Source organism: Oncorhynchus tshawytscha, linkage group LG05 (genome assembly GCF_018296145.1).
Source record: "Oncorhynchus tshawytscha isolate Ot180627B linkage group LG05, Otsh_v2.0, whole genome shotgun sequence".
NCBI lineage: Eukaryota > Metazoa > Chordata > Actinopteri > Salmoniformes > Salmonidae > Oncorhynchus > Oncorhynchus tshawytscha.
In genome coordinates this window covers 68,195,641-68,212,627 of record NC_056433.1, presented here as the reverse complement: position 1 = coordinate 68,212,627, position 16,987 = coordinate 68,195,641, and the positions used below count along the sequence as shown (strand labels likewise).

The window sequence follows — 16,987 nt, the reverse complement described above, 5'->3', positions numbered from 1 at the left end:
AAATTATCTGTTTATTTAAAAAAATGATCTGCTATTGTATTTTCACTATCACCAAACCCCCCAAAATATGAAACCATTGTATTTAGAACCAAACATTTTAATTTTCATATACACAATGAATATAAAGCCAACAGACCAACATGTTCTCTAGTTTCTGTGAAACTCCTCTGTTTAACCATCATCATGAGTAGAGAGCCATGAGAAAAACACGTCTTTTTTATTTTCTTCTTTCTGAAGGCTGCGAACACCAAGTAAACAGTTAAACATACACAAATGTCCGCATGCACAACACCTTATTTGTGTCTAAACTCTCAGTCCATTAAGTATTAAGGATATAACTGAAGATGATGAAGGGGCAGAGCTTGATTTGGGCAGGAGCTCACTGGAGCTGAGTTCCGGCACCTAAAATGTTCTACGGCTTGAGCTCCTGTTCCTCTTATCGAAAGGTATTGTGGAGCTCCTTTACCTAAATATAAACAGTACCGGCACCCAAAATTAGTACTGGAACCTATTTCAGTCCAAGTCAAGCACTGTGAAGGGGACTGAATGCAAACAAACAAGTTCAGTTTGAGAGTCCGAAAAAACTCAAAGCTCATAAAAAGCAGCATAAAAAGCATGAGACAGTCAACCAATAAATAGAGGATGACTCAAACATCAAGACAGAATAATTGTGGTACTGTAGATGTCAGTAAACCATAGACATGTTGCAGAAGTCCAGAGAGAAAGTGTAACAGGTCCCGCTGATAGAAAGTACTGTTGTAGTGTCTGTCTCAGAAGAAGTGTTGTTTAGTTGATGAATCTAGAGAGAAGGTTGATAAATCCAGAAAGAAGTTAACATAGTGTCTCCTTAGTCCTTAAACCTGTCAATCAAGTGATTTGTTTATAACTCCAAGATGATCCATTAGTCCTTAATTCTGTATAGGCTTTGTCAGTGATAAGTTTCTAGCTCCACGATGGTCCACTACCCCTGCGGAGAGGCAGCATACTCGGGCGAGAAGCTGGTCACAGTGATGCTGGTTGTGGAGTCCTCCAGGGGTGATATGAGCTCTGCCCAGCGTTTAAATGTCTCCTTCTCATGGAGCAGGAAGGTTTGCTGGGTGTCCAGGCAGTCCCGGGAGACGGACAGGGTCTACTTGATGAGATACTGGGCTAGGTTTAGGTCCTCAGGGACTGGGTTTATGAAGCCAAGACTGGACTCCTGGTCCGAGAGGAGTTGCTTCAGCATGCTCCAGTCACACTCTGCAAATTTACCACTCTCTCCATTGTAATCTTCCTCTTTGTCATTCTCCTCCTCCTACCCAACTGTGCTCCTCCTGCTGCTGTTGTCAGAGGAGCTGGGGTGCTCAAAAGCTTGTCTCACGTTCAGTTCATAGTTGGTAGAGAGGGCTTTGGAGGGGCGTCAGTCATGTGTACAGGTTGGAGTTGTTGTTTGATCCAGTCTGTCTCATTGTCCTTCAATGCCCCCTAAAAACAGTTGACAATGACATAACAATTCATCTTTCCATAAGTCCATAGTCATTACAAAGGTATCCTGCATGTCACTTTTACGTTATTATCCCAACATTTAGATGACTAAAGTTTCACCCTTGATGAGTCAATAACCTGTCCTCTATTCCACTAGGAGAGAGGCGGAAGGCCCTCATTTCACCATTGTTGGTACCTAGTTACAGACCAATGGATTATAATATGAAATTGTTGATATAATGTAGAATAATATCATATGCATAAGTCATGAGTAGTCACTGACCTGGACTGTGGGTGGCAGATAGGATGGACAGCTGCCTTAAAGGTCAAGCACAGAGGGATGTAGTTGTCTGGATGTGTCTCTTTTATTCACCAGTAAAAAACACAGTAAGCCATTCATTGCATTGCCAGCGCTTGTTAGTTAACTCTGCATAACTCAGTTTGCTCAGGCACCAGTGATATGTTTGAAGAAATAAACCGTGCAGGTATCTTTAACTAATGAATAGAACTATTGTATTGTACAGATATGATTATAATACTGTCACAAAAACCTAAATTCAGGCAGAAATGATTTACTTTGCAGCACAAAGGGAAGTACATAGGTTAATCTAACATTTCCCATCTGATTTTATGTAGAGTTTCTTTCTGTAATTAACACTGCTTCCATATCACTGTAATAACAGATCCATGCTGGCAATGGATGATACAATTGACCCCTTATTGCTGTTGACAGCAAAAACAAGATTGATATGTTTTGCACTGGGATAGACCGTAACTAGTATGCATCCCAAATGCCACCATATCACCTGTATAGTGCACTATATGAGGAATAGGGTGCCATTTGAGACGTGACCCCTAACTAAGTAATAGCTTTGCTGAATCATATGAGAGTGAAAAAAGAGAGACATGGAATATAAAGATTGTTCTAGACACACCACATACAGAAAACTACCAGGCAGTACCACACGTCTATTGAACCAAACCAGCATTACATAATAAAACAAGTAGAAAAATAATTAAGTAAAAACAAACATATTGGGTGGAATAAATAAAAAGACAACAAATGGCATGTACTACTATCATGCAGATGTCTTTTTGATAAGCAGACTGATGAGAAGATACAGGTTAGAAGGGTCTGACAATAAATAACAAAAACAAGCCAATCCTGGGTAGGCAAGGGTCCCTGTAGGTAAGTAAAACAAAGATTGACATCTTTCTCAAAAGCAATCTGGTCGTAATGACAGCTTAGTATTTGTGGATTTACCCTCCAAATCAACTGGCCACTTTGCATATTATTGTGTCATTTGATTTAAAAAAAAAAAAATCATATCTTGGTTGCACGTCTTCTGCATGAAATACTAATTATGGACACATCAATCTAATAAATAATATCATCAGCTGTGGCTTAAAAAAGGCCAGGAGCTGTTGGATTTCGTTGCATTCACTAAAAGAAACAATTAAAAATCATTGAATATTTGCATTTTTATGTACATCAAAGTGCATTCGTACAACTAGGCCTACATCAGTCCGCCACACCTTGTCAGAAGGCAGGGGGTTTCTAACCAACACATGACACACTACTTTACACTAAATATGTATCCCAAATGGAAACCTATTCCTTACACAGTGCACTACTTTTGACCTTACGGGCCGTGGTCAAAAGTAGTGCCTTATAAAAGGGAATAGGGTGCCATTTAGGACTCACCCTTAATATTTTAGTATCAGTTCTCATTGAAATCAACATTGGTTTTTCTTTCCATAAATAATCTAAGTAGTCAAGGTCAGAATGCCTCTGAAAAAAGGTAGTTCAGTTGTTATAAGATGATTATAGCTAAGCTACTTCTGCATGTTTCTTGATTGACCAATCTCCATTTTTTTTAACGGATATTGGTGTTACCAATTCAAATCAAGGGACTGGTACACAGATGTTTTGTGTATTTATAACAAGCTTTTGGCTACAGTATATGGGCATATAAAAAAACGACCCCTTATCCAATTTGAGTTTGAACTAGTTAAGTAATCTGTATTATATTCATTTTGAGAGGAAGGGGATAAGTGTATGTGTCATAATGCAAATTAATAGTCTGAGCATTATGTTATATCAGACAGAGGAGATTGCAAGATACAAAGGGAGAACTAATTAACTAACTATGACTTGACTAATGGAGTTTGGCTGGGTGGGGATGGAGAATGGGTGAGGGGTTTGGCTACAGGGTTTAAATTAGGTGGGTTCCTAGATGTAGATCATTATACATTACCTGCTGGGGATTGTGGGATAGCTGCATGTACAGGAGAGCCCCCTTTCTGTTGAGGGTCATTTAAGTCTGTATGTAAGTCTGATCTCTTGCTGTCTACATGCACAGGTACAGATGCTTGGCTAGGCTTGGTTGAGGGGTTCTTGCGTGGTGATCCTCCATTGCTGTACTGTTCAGCAGGCCGGAGGTCTAGGTGGCATGGTCTCTCTCGCTCTTGGGGAGGCAGGTCAGTGGGGTCATGGTCCAGAGAAGGGCAACCAGGGCTGGGCTCTACTCCCTCCACTTTGGTGGGGTTATGGTCATCTACCAGAGGATCCTGGATCTCAGTGAGGAAAACAATGGGTTTGTTGGGTTTGTTGTTGTTGGACTTGTGCTCGTTGCCTTGTTCCTGCTGCTGCTGAGGTGTGCTTTTGGGAAAGTCTGATGCCAGGTGCCCCCCAGAGTGAGAGACAAAGTTGGGGACTGACTGAGGGGCCGGAGAAGGGTTGCTCCCGAAGACGTCGCAGGGCGTGAGGGGGTCATCAGGCTGTTGCTGGGGCGGAGTCTGCACCCCGCACTCCTCTGATCCCAGCTCCTCACACTCGTCAACAGAGATCAGAACAGAGCGGCGGAAGTTAGAGGCTGATTGGTAGTCGAGTTGCTGCTGCTGTTCGTTGACTTGACCAGGGTCAGCTCCATCCTCGAAGGCCATGTTCACAATGCCCTGGAATTGAGAAGAGGGATCGGCAGGAGGCAGAGGGGCCTGGTGAACAGGAAGAACCTCCACCTCTGACCTCTCATCCTCTTCCTCAGACTCCTCGGACTCCTCAGAGGAGAAGAGCTGGCTGTCGGGGACCTGCTTCACCGTAATATTGGCCTGCACCTCCTCCTCAACAGGGACCTCGTCTCGGTCCCTGCTCAGCCAGGAGCGCGGCCGTTGCTTCACCCCTTCCTCCTCGCTGGTGGTCTCTACCTCGCACCCCTTCAGCTTCACCTCGACCCGCAGTCCACCATCCAGCATCTTCAGCTCCTCAGGCGTACTCGTGTCACTACTACTGCGACCCAGGAAGTCATGGCAACGCATGGTGCCACCCCCCTTGGATTCGCCGCGCTCGTTGGAGCAGCAGTCATCCACATCATCCTGGGAGCCCCCGGCGTCGTAGTCCTCAGAGCGAGGCTTGATGTCGTCTGATGAGGTGGTGGCACTGCCGGATTCTGACTCGGGGCTGACCTGGTGGTGCAGGCTGCTCCACGAGTCCTCCAGAGGGCTGCCTGGAGTTGGGGTGTCCAGTGGAAGGTCTGTGGCTGAGCCAGGAGTGTGTTTACATGTGTGTGTCCCCTCTGTGTGCTTAGCAGGCTCTCCGCTTACAAGGTTATTCCCATTAAATATGTGGTTGATTGCTGGTGGCTGATTGGACAGAGCCCTGACTCCTCTTGTGCAGCTAGGTTTACCTGGTTGTTTGGCAGATTTCTGAGGACTTAGCGTAGGGCTGGCATTCAGGGGTAAGGAGAGGGAGTCCCCTCGTCCACTGTGGCCCTGGGGGCATGGTGGTAGTGGGATGTTTTGAGCTGGACTCTGCTCTGTGGATGTTGCTACTGGCTCTGAGGCCTTCTCTCTGGGATCTGAATGTGAGGAGACCATCTCTGCTCCGGAACCAGTGTCATTAGCCTGCTGGGTCTCTGTAGAGGTTTTACCATTAGATCCCTCTTTCTCTTTAGCTGCAGGCTTTTTGGATGAAATGACAGAGGATACGTTTTTAACTGGCCCCGCTGACTTGGGTGAGGCTTTCTCTGTAGGAGATTCAGAGGTAGCATTCTGCTTTGGCCCAGGTTTGGACGTTGCTAGTGGAGGCTGTTTGGAAGGAGAGGAGCTGGAGATGGCTTTTACTGGTTTAGAAGTAGATTTGGCCGTGGCTGCGGTAGCTGGGGTGGTTTTTGTGGTCTTCCTGGCTGCTTTGTCTGCTGAGACTTTGGAACCATCCTTATCCTCCTCTTTCCTGGGAGACACAGGCTTTCTGGCACTCAGGGATGACCCAGGTCTAGAGACTGCATGAGAGGAGAAACATATTTCAATAGTTTGGCCCAGTGAGATGATGTTAGGATTTGTATTGGAAGAAACACACATGCACGCATGGACGCACACACGTCCACACGCGCGTGCAAACACACATGGTTTCTCACCCTGGTTCTCAGCTGAGCCTGTTGGTGTGCTCATCCCCTTTGTGTCTGCTCTGGCTCCTGTTCCTACAGTTGTTGTTCTTCCTGTAGCGGGGAGCTTGGCTTTATTGACCTCTCTGGTGCTAGGCTTATTGGTAGGGCTGATCAGGGAGATGAAAAAAACATGAGGTCAAAAGAACAGCACCGGAGAACAGAAAATTTATCCTGACACTCACAAAATGAAAGCCATTTTAATTGCTTAAAAATATGTTTAATTTAGGACAATAACAACAATCATTCAATAAAGGATACAAAATCACAGGGTCTGATCAGACTAAGGGATGAAAGCGCATAAACATCAAAAGACCATGGCATTAACAAGTACTGCAATGTATCGTTTCACCCATCTCTGTATGGACTAGCAATTACCACTATATAACAGTGGGGGGCAGCAGAGTTATTTCTACCATTTCTCAGGGATGGTCTACCAAAATTGGATGTTCTGATATCGGGTGCAGTGCTGCTTACCTGTTGGTCTTTGTGGTGTCTGTTTTCTGGGGGGGTTTGGTCAGTGGAGATTTGGTCAGAACTTTAGCCTGGGTTTTTGTCTTAAGATCTAAAACACAGAGGATCGTTATAGTGTGTTTAACCAAACCCTGATATTTATTGTTGGAAACGGTCTCATTTCAGAAAATGAAAACTGCTCACTTAGAATGAGGGATTAAGAGGCAGAATTAATTTATACAGCTTACTGGGGACAAATAGAGCAACAATAAATAGGCAGTTTTGAGGGGAGAAATGCTAATTGAACTCATGAAATCCTCAAACAAAGTACAGAGATGATTCCATTATAAGGAGAGCTAACAAGGATGTGAGAGCTAGAGGCTAGGAACTGATATTAGTACTGCACATCAAAGCCAAAATATTGCAAAATCAGAGGCAATAACATAGAGCTGGAGTAGAGTAGATAGATGGGATGACTGGGCTGGTTAGAGAGAGGGAGGGAGGAAGGGAGAGCATATGGCACTCTGTGTCTCTCCCTTTCTCTGTTGAATGAATAGTAGGGACAGACCGGCTGAGGCCCTACACTCTAATCTACACCTTATTGAGTCCTTTTCGCACATACAGTGCATTTGGAAAGTTTACACATTTTGTTACGTTACAGCCTTATTCTAAAATGGGTTAAATTGTTTTCTTCCCTCATCAATCTACACACAATACCCCATAATGACAAAACAAAAACATGTTTTTAGAAATGTTTGCAAATGTATTAAAAACAAATATTCTGACCCTTTACTCAGTACTTTGTTGAAGCACCTTTGGAAGAGATTGCAGCCTCAAGTCTTCTTGGGTACGACACTACAAGCTTGGTACACCTGCATTTGGTGGAGTTTTCCCGCATTTTTCTCCGCAGATTCTGTCAAACTCTGTCAGGTTGGGTGGGGAGCATCGCTGCACAGCTATTTTCAGGTCTCTCCTAAGATGTTAGAACGGGTTCAAGTCGGGAGATGCTGCCACCACCATGTTCCATTGTAGGGATGGTGCCAGGTTTCCTCCAGTTGTGGTGCTTGGCATTCAGGCCAAAGAGATCAATTTTGGTTTCATCAGACCAGAGAATCTTGTTTCTCATGGTGTGAGAGTCTTTAGGTGCCTTTTGGCGAACTCCAAGCGGGCCGCCATGTGCCTTTTACTGAGGAGTGGCTCCCGTCTGGCCTCTCTACCATAAAGCCCTGATTGGTGGAGTGCTGCAGAGATGGTTGTCCTTCTGGAAAGTTGTCCCATCTCCATAGAGGAACTAGGTATTTCAGAGTGACCATCGGATTCTTGGTCGCCTCCCTGACCAAGGTCCTTCTCCCCCGATTGCTCAGTTTGGCCGGGTGGTCAGCTCTAGGAAGAGTCTTGGGGGTTCCAAACGTCTTCCATTTAAGAATGATGGAGGCCACTGTGTACCTGGGGAGCTTCAATGCTGCATAAATGTTTTCGTACCCTTCCCCAGATCTGTTCCTTGACACAATCCTGTCTCTGAGCTTTTACGGACAAGTCCTTCAACCTCATGGCTTGGTTTTTGCTCTGACATGCACTGTCAACTGTGGGACCTTATATAGACAGGTGCGTGTCTTTCCAAATCATGTCCAATCAATTGAATTTACCACAGGTGGACTCCAATCAAGTTGTAGAATCATCTAAAGGAAGGTACATTTAAACAGGATGTACCTGAGCTCAATTTTGAGGCTAATAGCAAAGGGTCTTCTGGTATTTCTGTTTTTTATTTTTGATACGTTACAAAAAAAATTTAAAAATCTGTTTTCACTTTGTAATTGACGGGTATTGTGTATAGATTGATGAGGAAAATTTTTACTTAATACATAATACAATAAGCCTGTAACGTAACAGAATATGGAAAAAGTCAAATGGTCTGATTACTTTCCAAAGGCACTGTACACCCACACACACTCACACAAAAACACAAACACAAGCTCTCATACACACACACACACACACACACACACACACACACACACACACACACACACACACACACACACACACACACACACACACACACACACACGCACACACGCACACACGCACACACACACGTACACACACACACACACACACACACACACACACACACACACACACACACACACACACACACACACACTAAGCTTTAGACATTGAACAATCAATGCTTCCCATTTCTATACTGTTTAGACCCACCGTGTCTGTATACATTGTATACTTGACATAGCTCATTGTAATATATATATTGTTGTACATATCATTCATAGTATATCTTTGTGTACATTAATCCCATGCACATAAGCACAGATAGCTTTTTGGATTATTGTTATAGTGTTATTTGGATTGTAATTTGGATTTGTTTCAGATTTTTCTAGATTAAAAAAAATATTTAGACTTTCGCTGCACCTGATATAACATCTGTGTAACTGTGTATGCAACCTTGTCAGCTCAGGGATTCGATCTTGCAACCTTTCGGTTACTAGTCCAACGCTCTAACCACTAAGCTACCTGCCGCCCCCCTGGGATAAAGCATAACTCATTTAAATCACTCTGCTACTTATTCTTCACAAAACCTGCTACCATTCATTTCTGAATCAAGCAAATTTTTCAGACACTCTAACTTTCTGCCATAAATTCAAATTAATGTCATCATAACAATGAGTGAATTAAACCCAGCGTCAAAACTGGTTAGAATCACGTCATTACAGAGTCCTTATCACAACGTCATTACAGAGTCCTTATCACAACGTCATTACAGCGTTATTATCACAGCGTCATTACAGAGTCCTTATCACAACGTCATTACAGAGTCCTTATCACAACGTCATTACAGCGTTATTATCACAGCGTCATTACAGAGTCCTTATCACAACGTCACTACAGAGTCCTTATCGCAACGTCATTACAGAGTCCTTATCACAACGTCATTACAGCGTTATTATCACAACGTCATTACAGAGTCCTTATCACAACGTCATTACAGCGTTATTATCACAACGTCATTACAGAGTCCTTATCACAACGTCATTACAGCGTTATTATCACAACGTCATTACAGCGTTATTATCACAACATCATTACAGCGTTATTATCACAACGTCATTACAGCGTTATTATCACAACGTCATTACAGAGTCCTTATCACAACGTCATTACAGCGTTATTATCACAACGTCATTACAGAGTCCTTATCACAGCGTCATTACAGCGTTATTATCACAACGTCATTACAGAGTCCTTATCACAACGTCATTACAGCGTTATTATCACAACTTCATTACAGAGTCCTTATCACAACGTCATTACAGCGTTATTATCACAACGTCATTACAGACTCCTTATCACAACGTCATTACAGCGTTATTATCACAACGTCGTTACAGCGTTATTATCACAACGTCATTACAGCGTTATTATCACAACGTCATTACAGCGTTATTATCACAACGTCATTACAGAGTCCTTATCACAACGTCATTACAGCGTTATTATCACAACGCCATTACAGAGTCATTACCACAAAGGCATTACAGCGTTATTATCACAAAGTCATTACAGAGTCCTTATCACAACGTCATTACAGCGTTATTATCACAACGTCATTACAGAGTCCTTATCACAACGTCATTACAGCGTTATTATCACAACGTCATTACAGAGTCCTTATCACAACGTCATTACAGCGTTATTATCACAACGTCATTACAGAGTCCTTATCACAACGTCATTACAGCGTTATTATCACAACGTCATTACAGCGTTATTATCACAACGTCATTACAGCGTTATTATCACAACGTCATTACAGCGTTATTATCACAACGTCATTACAGAGTCCTTATCACAACGTCATTACAGCGTTATTATCACAACGTCATTACAGAGTCCTTATCACAGCGTCATTACAGCGTTATTATCACAACGTCATTACAGCGTTATTATCACAACTTCATTACAGAGTCCTTATCACAACGTCATTACAGCGTTATTATCACAACGTCATTACAGACTCCTTATCACAACGTCATTACAGCGTTATTATCACAACGTCGTTACAGCGTTATTATCACAACGTCATTACAGCGTTTTTATCACAACGTCATTACAGCGTTATTATCACAACGTCATTACAGAGTCCTTATCACAACGTCATTACAGCGTTATTATCACAACGTCATTACAGAGTCATTATCACAAAGTCATTACAGCGTTATTATCACAAAGTCATTACAGAGTCCTTATCACAACGTCATTACAGCGTTATTATCACAACGTCATTACAGAGTCCTTATCACAACGTCATTACAGCGTTATTATCACAACGTCATTACAGACTCCTTATCACAACGTCATTACAGCGTTATTATCACAACGTCATTACAGAGTCCTTATCACAACGTCATTACAGCGTTATTATCACAACGTCATTACAGACTCCTTATCACAACGTTGTTACAGCGTTATTATCACAACGTCATTACAGCGTTATTATCACAACGTCATTACAGAGTCCTTATCACAACGTCATTACAGCGTTATTATCACAACGTCATTACAGAGTCCTTATCACAACGTCATTACAGCGTTATTATCACAACGTCATTACAGAGTCCTTATCACAACGTCATTACAGCGTTATTATCACAACGTCATTACAGAGTCCTTATCACAACGTCATTACAGCGTTATTATCACAACGTCATTACAGAGTCCTTATCACAACATCATTACAGCGTTATTATCACAACGTCATTACAGAGTCCTTATCACAACGTCATTACAGCGTTATTATCACAACGTCATTACAATGTAATTACAACATCATTATGTCTTTTCAACAGTTTTTTCCCTACTGGGAGGCAACTTAATAACATTGGATGTTAGACAAGGGAAATACAGTTTCCCAGCTGGCAAAATGAGTTGAAAATCATTACAAAGTCATTATAATGTATTTTCAACCAGTTTTGCCCACTGGGGAGCAAGTTAATTATGTTGGATGTTAGACCAGACCTGGCATGGTGGGGCAGTTGCGTGGGCTTCCGGAACTGTTGTCAGGAGAGGCACTGCCTGATGTGGAGGGGGTGGTAGTTGCGTGGTGGGCCGTGCTGCTGTCTGCCCCCTGAAGAGAGTCACCCTTCCCTGCTGTATTCTTCTGCAGCTTCCCTGGCCTGGCCTGAGCTGTGGAGGTGGTGCCTGGGGGAGAGGTCTTGGGCCTGGCTCCAGGGTTAGGGCTAGGCTTCCTGTCCTGGTCCTTAGTCCCCTTCCCACCTGTTGGGGACCCCCTGGGTCCGTTAGCGGTGGCTACCTCCCTCCTAGCCCCCCCTGGACCAGCCGTACCGTTGAGCGCTGGTTTGGCTGATGTGGAGGTTGTAGTCTTGGCTTTAGCCGTGGTGCTCTGGTGGTCGCCTGGCTGCTTGGTCTTGACGTTCTTTGCCCTGAATGGGCCAGTGTCTCCAGGCTTGGTAGCACCAGTCCCTCTCCCTGCGGTGGATGGGAGGCCTGGCGTCCCCAGCCCGTCTGACTTCATGGTGGCTGATGATGTAACTGCAGTGCAACTTCCTTTCCCTGTGTTCCTGATGACCCAAATGGTCCTGTGGACAAGAGGTCTTTCACAAGGAGCTGCAGGAACTCAAGGGCATCTTACACCCCTCGGCTGCTAGAGAGAGAGAGAGGGGAGAGGTTTGAATGGAAAGATCAGATCACACAACATCATTTAGGATAATGGAGTAGTAGCCTACAGACTTGATTCAACAACTAAAGACTGGGATGAAGCAAGTTCGATCTAACCTGCAATTACCTATAATTAACCTGTGATAGAGAAAGTGATTAGCACTGATTTTGCAGATAGTGGCTAAAAAGGTTTTTCATTATATGTTGGTTTACATACATTAGTTGAATCAATGCCCTAATTGTAAGTTAATCGCAATAAGAGCATCTTCTAAATTCCCAAAAGCAAATGTTAATTCAATAGGATTGAATAATACTGGTGAGGATGCTTGCATGTGACTGAGCTGTATTGTACACTCAGGCTTGTAAAACAAAAGCAACCCTCATCACATATTTCAAGGTTCTGTCTGCCTTGTGTTACTCTTCATAAGTCTGATATGACACAAGGTCTGTGTGTTTATCACTCTGAGGGGCTGAAAGGTAATTGTTTTCTGTGTCAAGGATGAAACTACAGTCATCAGCAGCAGAATCAGTGTGTGTGTGTGTGTGTGTGTGTGTGTGTGTGTGTGTGTGTGTGTGTGTGTGTGTGTGTGTGTGTGTGTGTGTGTGTGTGTGTGTGCGTGTGCGTGAGGCCCACTCTAGTGTTTCGACCATTCACATTTCTGTGTCAGTGTGCAGTAATTACAGACTTTTAAAAGTCACCATCCTAGATCATAATCACACCGTGACATTTACATTTGAGTCATTGAGCACTTAGATGCTCTCATCCAGAGTAAAGTATAATCAGTGCATGCAACTAAATAGGCATCATAACCACATATCATAATCATTACATAGGTGTATCTGTGTTATAGATGGGAACATGTCACACAAGTAAGTTTTAACAATACAAGAGAGTAATAAAACAATAACTAGTCAATTAAATAATAAATAAGCCTTTATCATGCATTACCTTTGAGCTGGTGAATACAGGCTTTCCCCCAAGTCTTCTACTGTTTCTTTTATCAAAAGCAGCTGTGGAAGAGGCATAATTAAATAAACACATAATTATAACAACACATTTTAAACTTGGTTAAATTACAATCATATTCAAAAACCTTCAAAGCACAGTACTCATCCAAAAAACAGGTCGCTACAAACATCTTTCAAGGCACATTGACCTAGTTCTGTCTTGCATTCTCAACACAAGGAGCATTCAATTTGATGGGTATTTTCCATGTGAACTGTACCAACATGTCCCTGAGATATCAAATCCATGACATGTCCATTGAAGAGACGATACTGCAACGAGGCTATTCCACCTAAGGCTTCCTGATTTTGATTTGAATGAGATACAGAAGGTGAAACAACGTGGAGAGGCTTTCATTTAATCAATGAAACATCCATCAATTGTGACTTCTGACCAAGAAAAGACTTCACAGCACATCCTTCCATTTCCCAAGGATACTCCAAATGAAGACCAAACCGATGCACCGGAATGTAGTTGAGTGTGTGTGTGACTGTGTGACTGTGTGTGTCTGTGTTGGATGTGTATGATGTGACGTGTGTGACTACATTACCTTATGCAACTATGCATATTAATTCTACGTGCCTTGTTGTGAGTATGTGCATGCGTACGTGTGAGCTATGTTAGTGACAGAGAGATTTCGACATTATGGAATGTCAGTGGAATTTTAAAACCAAGTTCAATAAATAATTCATGCTATGCATTTCAATGGATCACAAAGCTATACAGTCAAAACAAAGCCGTGCATTATTTGTTTCTCAGCGAATGTATATAATTATGTGTAAAATCCACAAATCCAACCCTCCACCCCAGCCCTTTATTACAATACAGAAGAGAACATGGTGCAGTTTTAGCCTAGTTGCTATCTACAAATTGGCTGAAAATGGGGTGAGTGACTGACTGACCCTCTTCCTCGCCCAAACAACAGATGGACCTCAGGTCGTGTCTGTTTGTGCTCTGTTTTGTTCTGCAGCTGTGCTGAAAGCAGACATTTAATGTCTGATGGTACCCAGAGGCAGCAGCAGCAGTAACATATGCTTCATTGGCTTTGGTTCCTTCCTCTCGAATCATGCAGAGACAGAGCCTGTGCTTCATGACTGTAGCCCGGTCCCAGATCTGTTTGTGCTGTCTCTTGCCATTTCCTATGGTCATTGTCACTGTAGCCTGGTCCCAGATCTGTTTGTGCTGTCACTTGCCATATCCTATGGTCATTGTCATGCCAAGCAAGATCAAACACATTGAACATATCTGTAATATCCCATCTGAGCTTAGAGAAACAGAGCTCTGGCTGTCTTCTGCAATGAGAGACAGATCAGTTTACCTCCCAACTACAGCTAAAGCCCTGTAGAATAAAGATGTCCTCCCTTCTCTTACCTGCCAGTATCCTCTCTCTGTGCTTGGAGGGTAGGGTCTCCCATCCCCGTATGTGGCAGACAGAGTAGAATGACTGGAGCAGGAAGGTCCACAGCCTAGCGCGCAGAGCACCAATCTCTTGCCTAAATGGCTGGTTGAGAGAGGAGAAAGGGAGAGAGGGAGAGAGGAGGAGGAAGAGAGGGAGGGAGGGAGGGGGAAGAGAGGGAGAGAGCTCTAGCAAATCAGCAGCTGCTTAAAAGGACCCATCACCATGGTAACCACCCCTCCTTCCTCTCTCACTCTCCATCTCTCTCCCTCTCTCTTGCAGAATCCCCTTGAGCTAAATGGATGATGTCATCAGCTGAGGCTACTCCTACCTCCTCCACATCGCCTCAATGTTTATAAAAAAACAGAGCTGGAGGGTAGGGAGAAGCTCTCTTTCATACACAAATCCTCCCTTCCGTCCTCACTCAATTCAATTCAAGGCACTTTATTGGCATGGGAAACATATGTTAACATTGCCAACGCAAGTGAAGTAGATAATATACAAAAGTGAAATAAACAATCAAAATGAACAGTAAACCTTACGCTCACTCACTCTCTCCCTTCCTCTCCCACTCTCTGGCTCTCATCCCCTCTGACTACTGGCCACAAGTAACACAGAGACAGATTAGAGAAGGCAACTCCCATGCCTCATCATGCTCTCTCTCTCTCTCTCTCTCTCTCTCTCTCTAATCCATCCTGCCATATTCCCTGTCGGGATGTATGATTTAACCCAGACAGCCTAACCCTGCCTGCAGCCTATACAGCTCTAACCAAGCCAGGCTGTCTACAGTCTGCACCCTTTAGCGGTGTCACACTCCCCTGGGAGTAATTACATGGGCATAACGGGGCTCTGGAACTACACTACATTACCAAAAGTATGTGGACACCTGCTCGCCGAACATCTCATTCCAAAATCATTAATATGGAGTTGGTTCCCCCTTTGCTGCTATAACAGCCTCCACTCTTCTGGGAAGGCTTTCCACTAGATGTTGGAATATTGCTGCGGGAACTTGTTTCCATTTAGCCACAAGAGCATTAGTGAGGTTGGGCCCTGATGCTGGGCGATTAGACCTGGCTCGCAGTTGATGTTCCAATTCATTCCAAAGGTGTTCGATGGGGTTGAGGTCAGGGCTCTGTGAAGGCCAGTCAAATTCTTCCACACCAATCTCAACAAACCATTTTTGTGTGGCCCTCTCTTTGTGCACAGTTGCATTGTCATGCTGAAACAGGAAAGGGCCTTCCCCAAACTGTTGCCACAAAGTTGGAAGCACAGTATCGTCTAGAATTTAATTGAATGATGTACTGTTGTGATTTCCCTTCGCTGGAATTAAGGGGCCTAGCCCGAACCATGAAAAACAGCCCCTGACTATTATTCCTCCTCCACCAAACTTTACAGTTGGCACTATGCATTCGGGCAGGAAGCGTTCTCCTGGCATCCGCCAAACCCAGATTCATCCGTCAGACTGCCAGACGGTGAAGTCATCACTCCAGAGAACGAGTTTCCACTGCTCCAGAATTCAATGGCGGCAAGCTTTACACCACTCCAGCCGACGCTTGGCATTGCACATGGAGATCTTAGGCATGTGAAACCCATTTCATGAAGCTCCCGACGAATAGTTATTTTGCTGACGTTGCTTCCAGATGCAGTTTTGGAACTCGGTAGTGAGGGTTACAACTGAGGACAGATGATTTTTTACATGCTACCAGCTTCAGCACTCGGTGGTCTCATTCTGTGAGCTTGTGTGGCCTACCGCTTAATGGCTGAGCCGTTTTTGCTCCTAGATGTTTCCACTTCACAATAACAGCACTTACTGACTGGGGGCAGCTCTGGCAGGGCAGAAATTTTACAAACTGACTTATTGGAAAGGTAGCATCCTATGACGGTGCCACGTTGAAAATCACTGAGCTCTTCAGTAAGGTCATTCTACTGCCAATATTTGTCTATGGAGATTGCATGGCTTTGTGCTCGATTTTATATACCTGTCAGCAACGGGTGGCTGAAATAGCCGAATCCACTAATTTGAAGGGGTGTTCACATACGTTTGTATATATAGCGTAAGAATCACTCCCTTTTACCCAATGTATGTGTGAGATTTGGAAGAGAGAATTGCAGGCAATGGGGGTTGGTGCCATTTAAGATGAAGGAGGACAATGTTTTTTTTAATGATCATTGGCTTATACCTGTATTCAAAAGATTACTGATCTAGGATAAGGTTCCCTTTCCATAGATAATTTTTCATTATGATCTCTAGAAGGCAAAACCTATCCTATATCAGTACTCATACTCCGAGACTCTTTGTGAATACTGGCCAGAGGCAGAGAAACCCTCAGCTACAAACAATTATTACACATTATAAACTGGGTGGTTCGAGCCCTGAATGCTGATTGGCTGACAGCCATGGTATATCAGAGCTCTAATTACGCTGGTAGCCAGTTTATAATTAAGCAATAAGGCCCGAGGAGGTGTGGTATATGGCCAATATACCACTGCTAAGGACTGTTCATAGGCACAGCCCTTAGCCGTGGTATATAG

The 16,987-nt window shown here is 43.5% G+C and overlaps 1 protein-coding gene across 2 annotated transcripts; it reads right to left on the bottom strand.

The window, feature by feature from the left end:
* Positions 1 to 53: 53 nt before the first annotated feature.
* LOC112251179 (AP2-interacting clathrin-endocytosis protein-like) lies at positions 54 to 14,554 on the bottom strand. Of its 2 annotated transcripts, none has more exons than XM_024421992.1 (6): positions 14,431 to 14,554; positions 13,003 to 13,064; positions 11,394 to 12,039; positions 6,384 to 6,471; positions 5,880 to 6,016; positions 54 to 5,744 (listed from the first exon to the last, which is right to left on the bottom strand). In XM_024421992.1, the coding sequence occupies exons 3-6, from the start codon at positions 11,908 to 11,910 to the stop codon at positions 3,712 to 3,714; spliced, it is 2,775 nt and encodes a 924-aa protein (XP_024277760.1). In that variant the 5' UTR covers positions 11,911 to 12,039; positions 13,003 to 13,064; positions 14,431 to 14,554; the 3' UTR covers positions 54 to 3,711. The 2 variants fall into 2 exon arrangements, with proteins under 2 accessions (XP_024277760.1, XP_024277761.1); XM_024421993.1 differs by having other exon boundaries at positions 11,394 to 12,036.
* Positions 14,555 to 16,987: the final 2,433 nt, after the last annotated feature.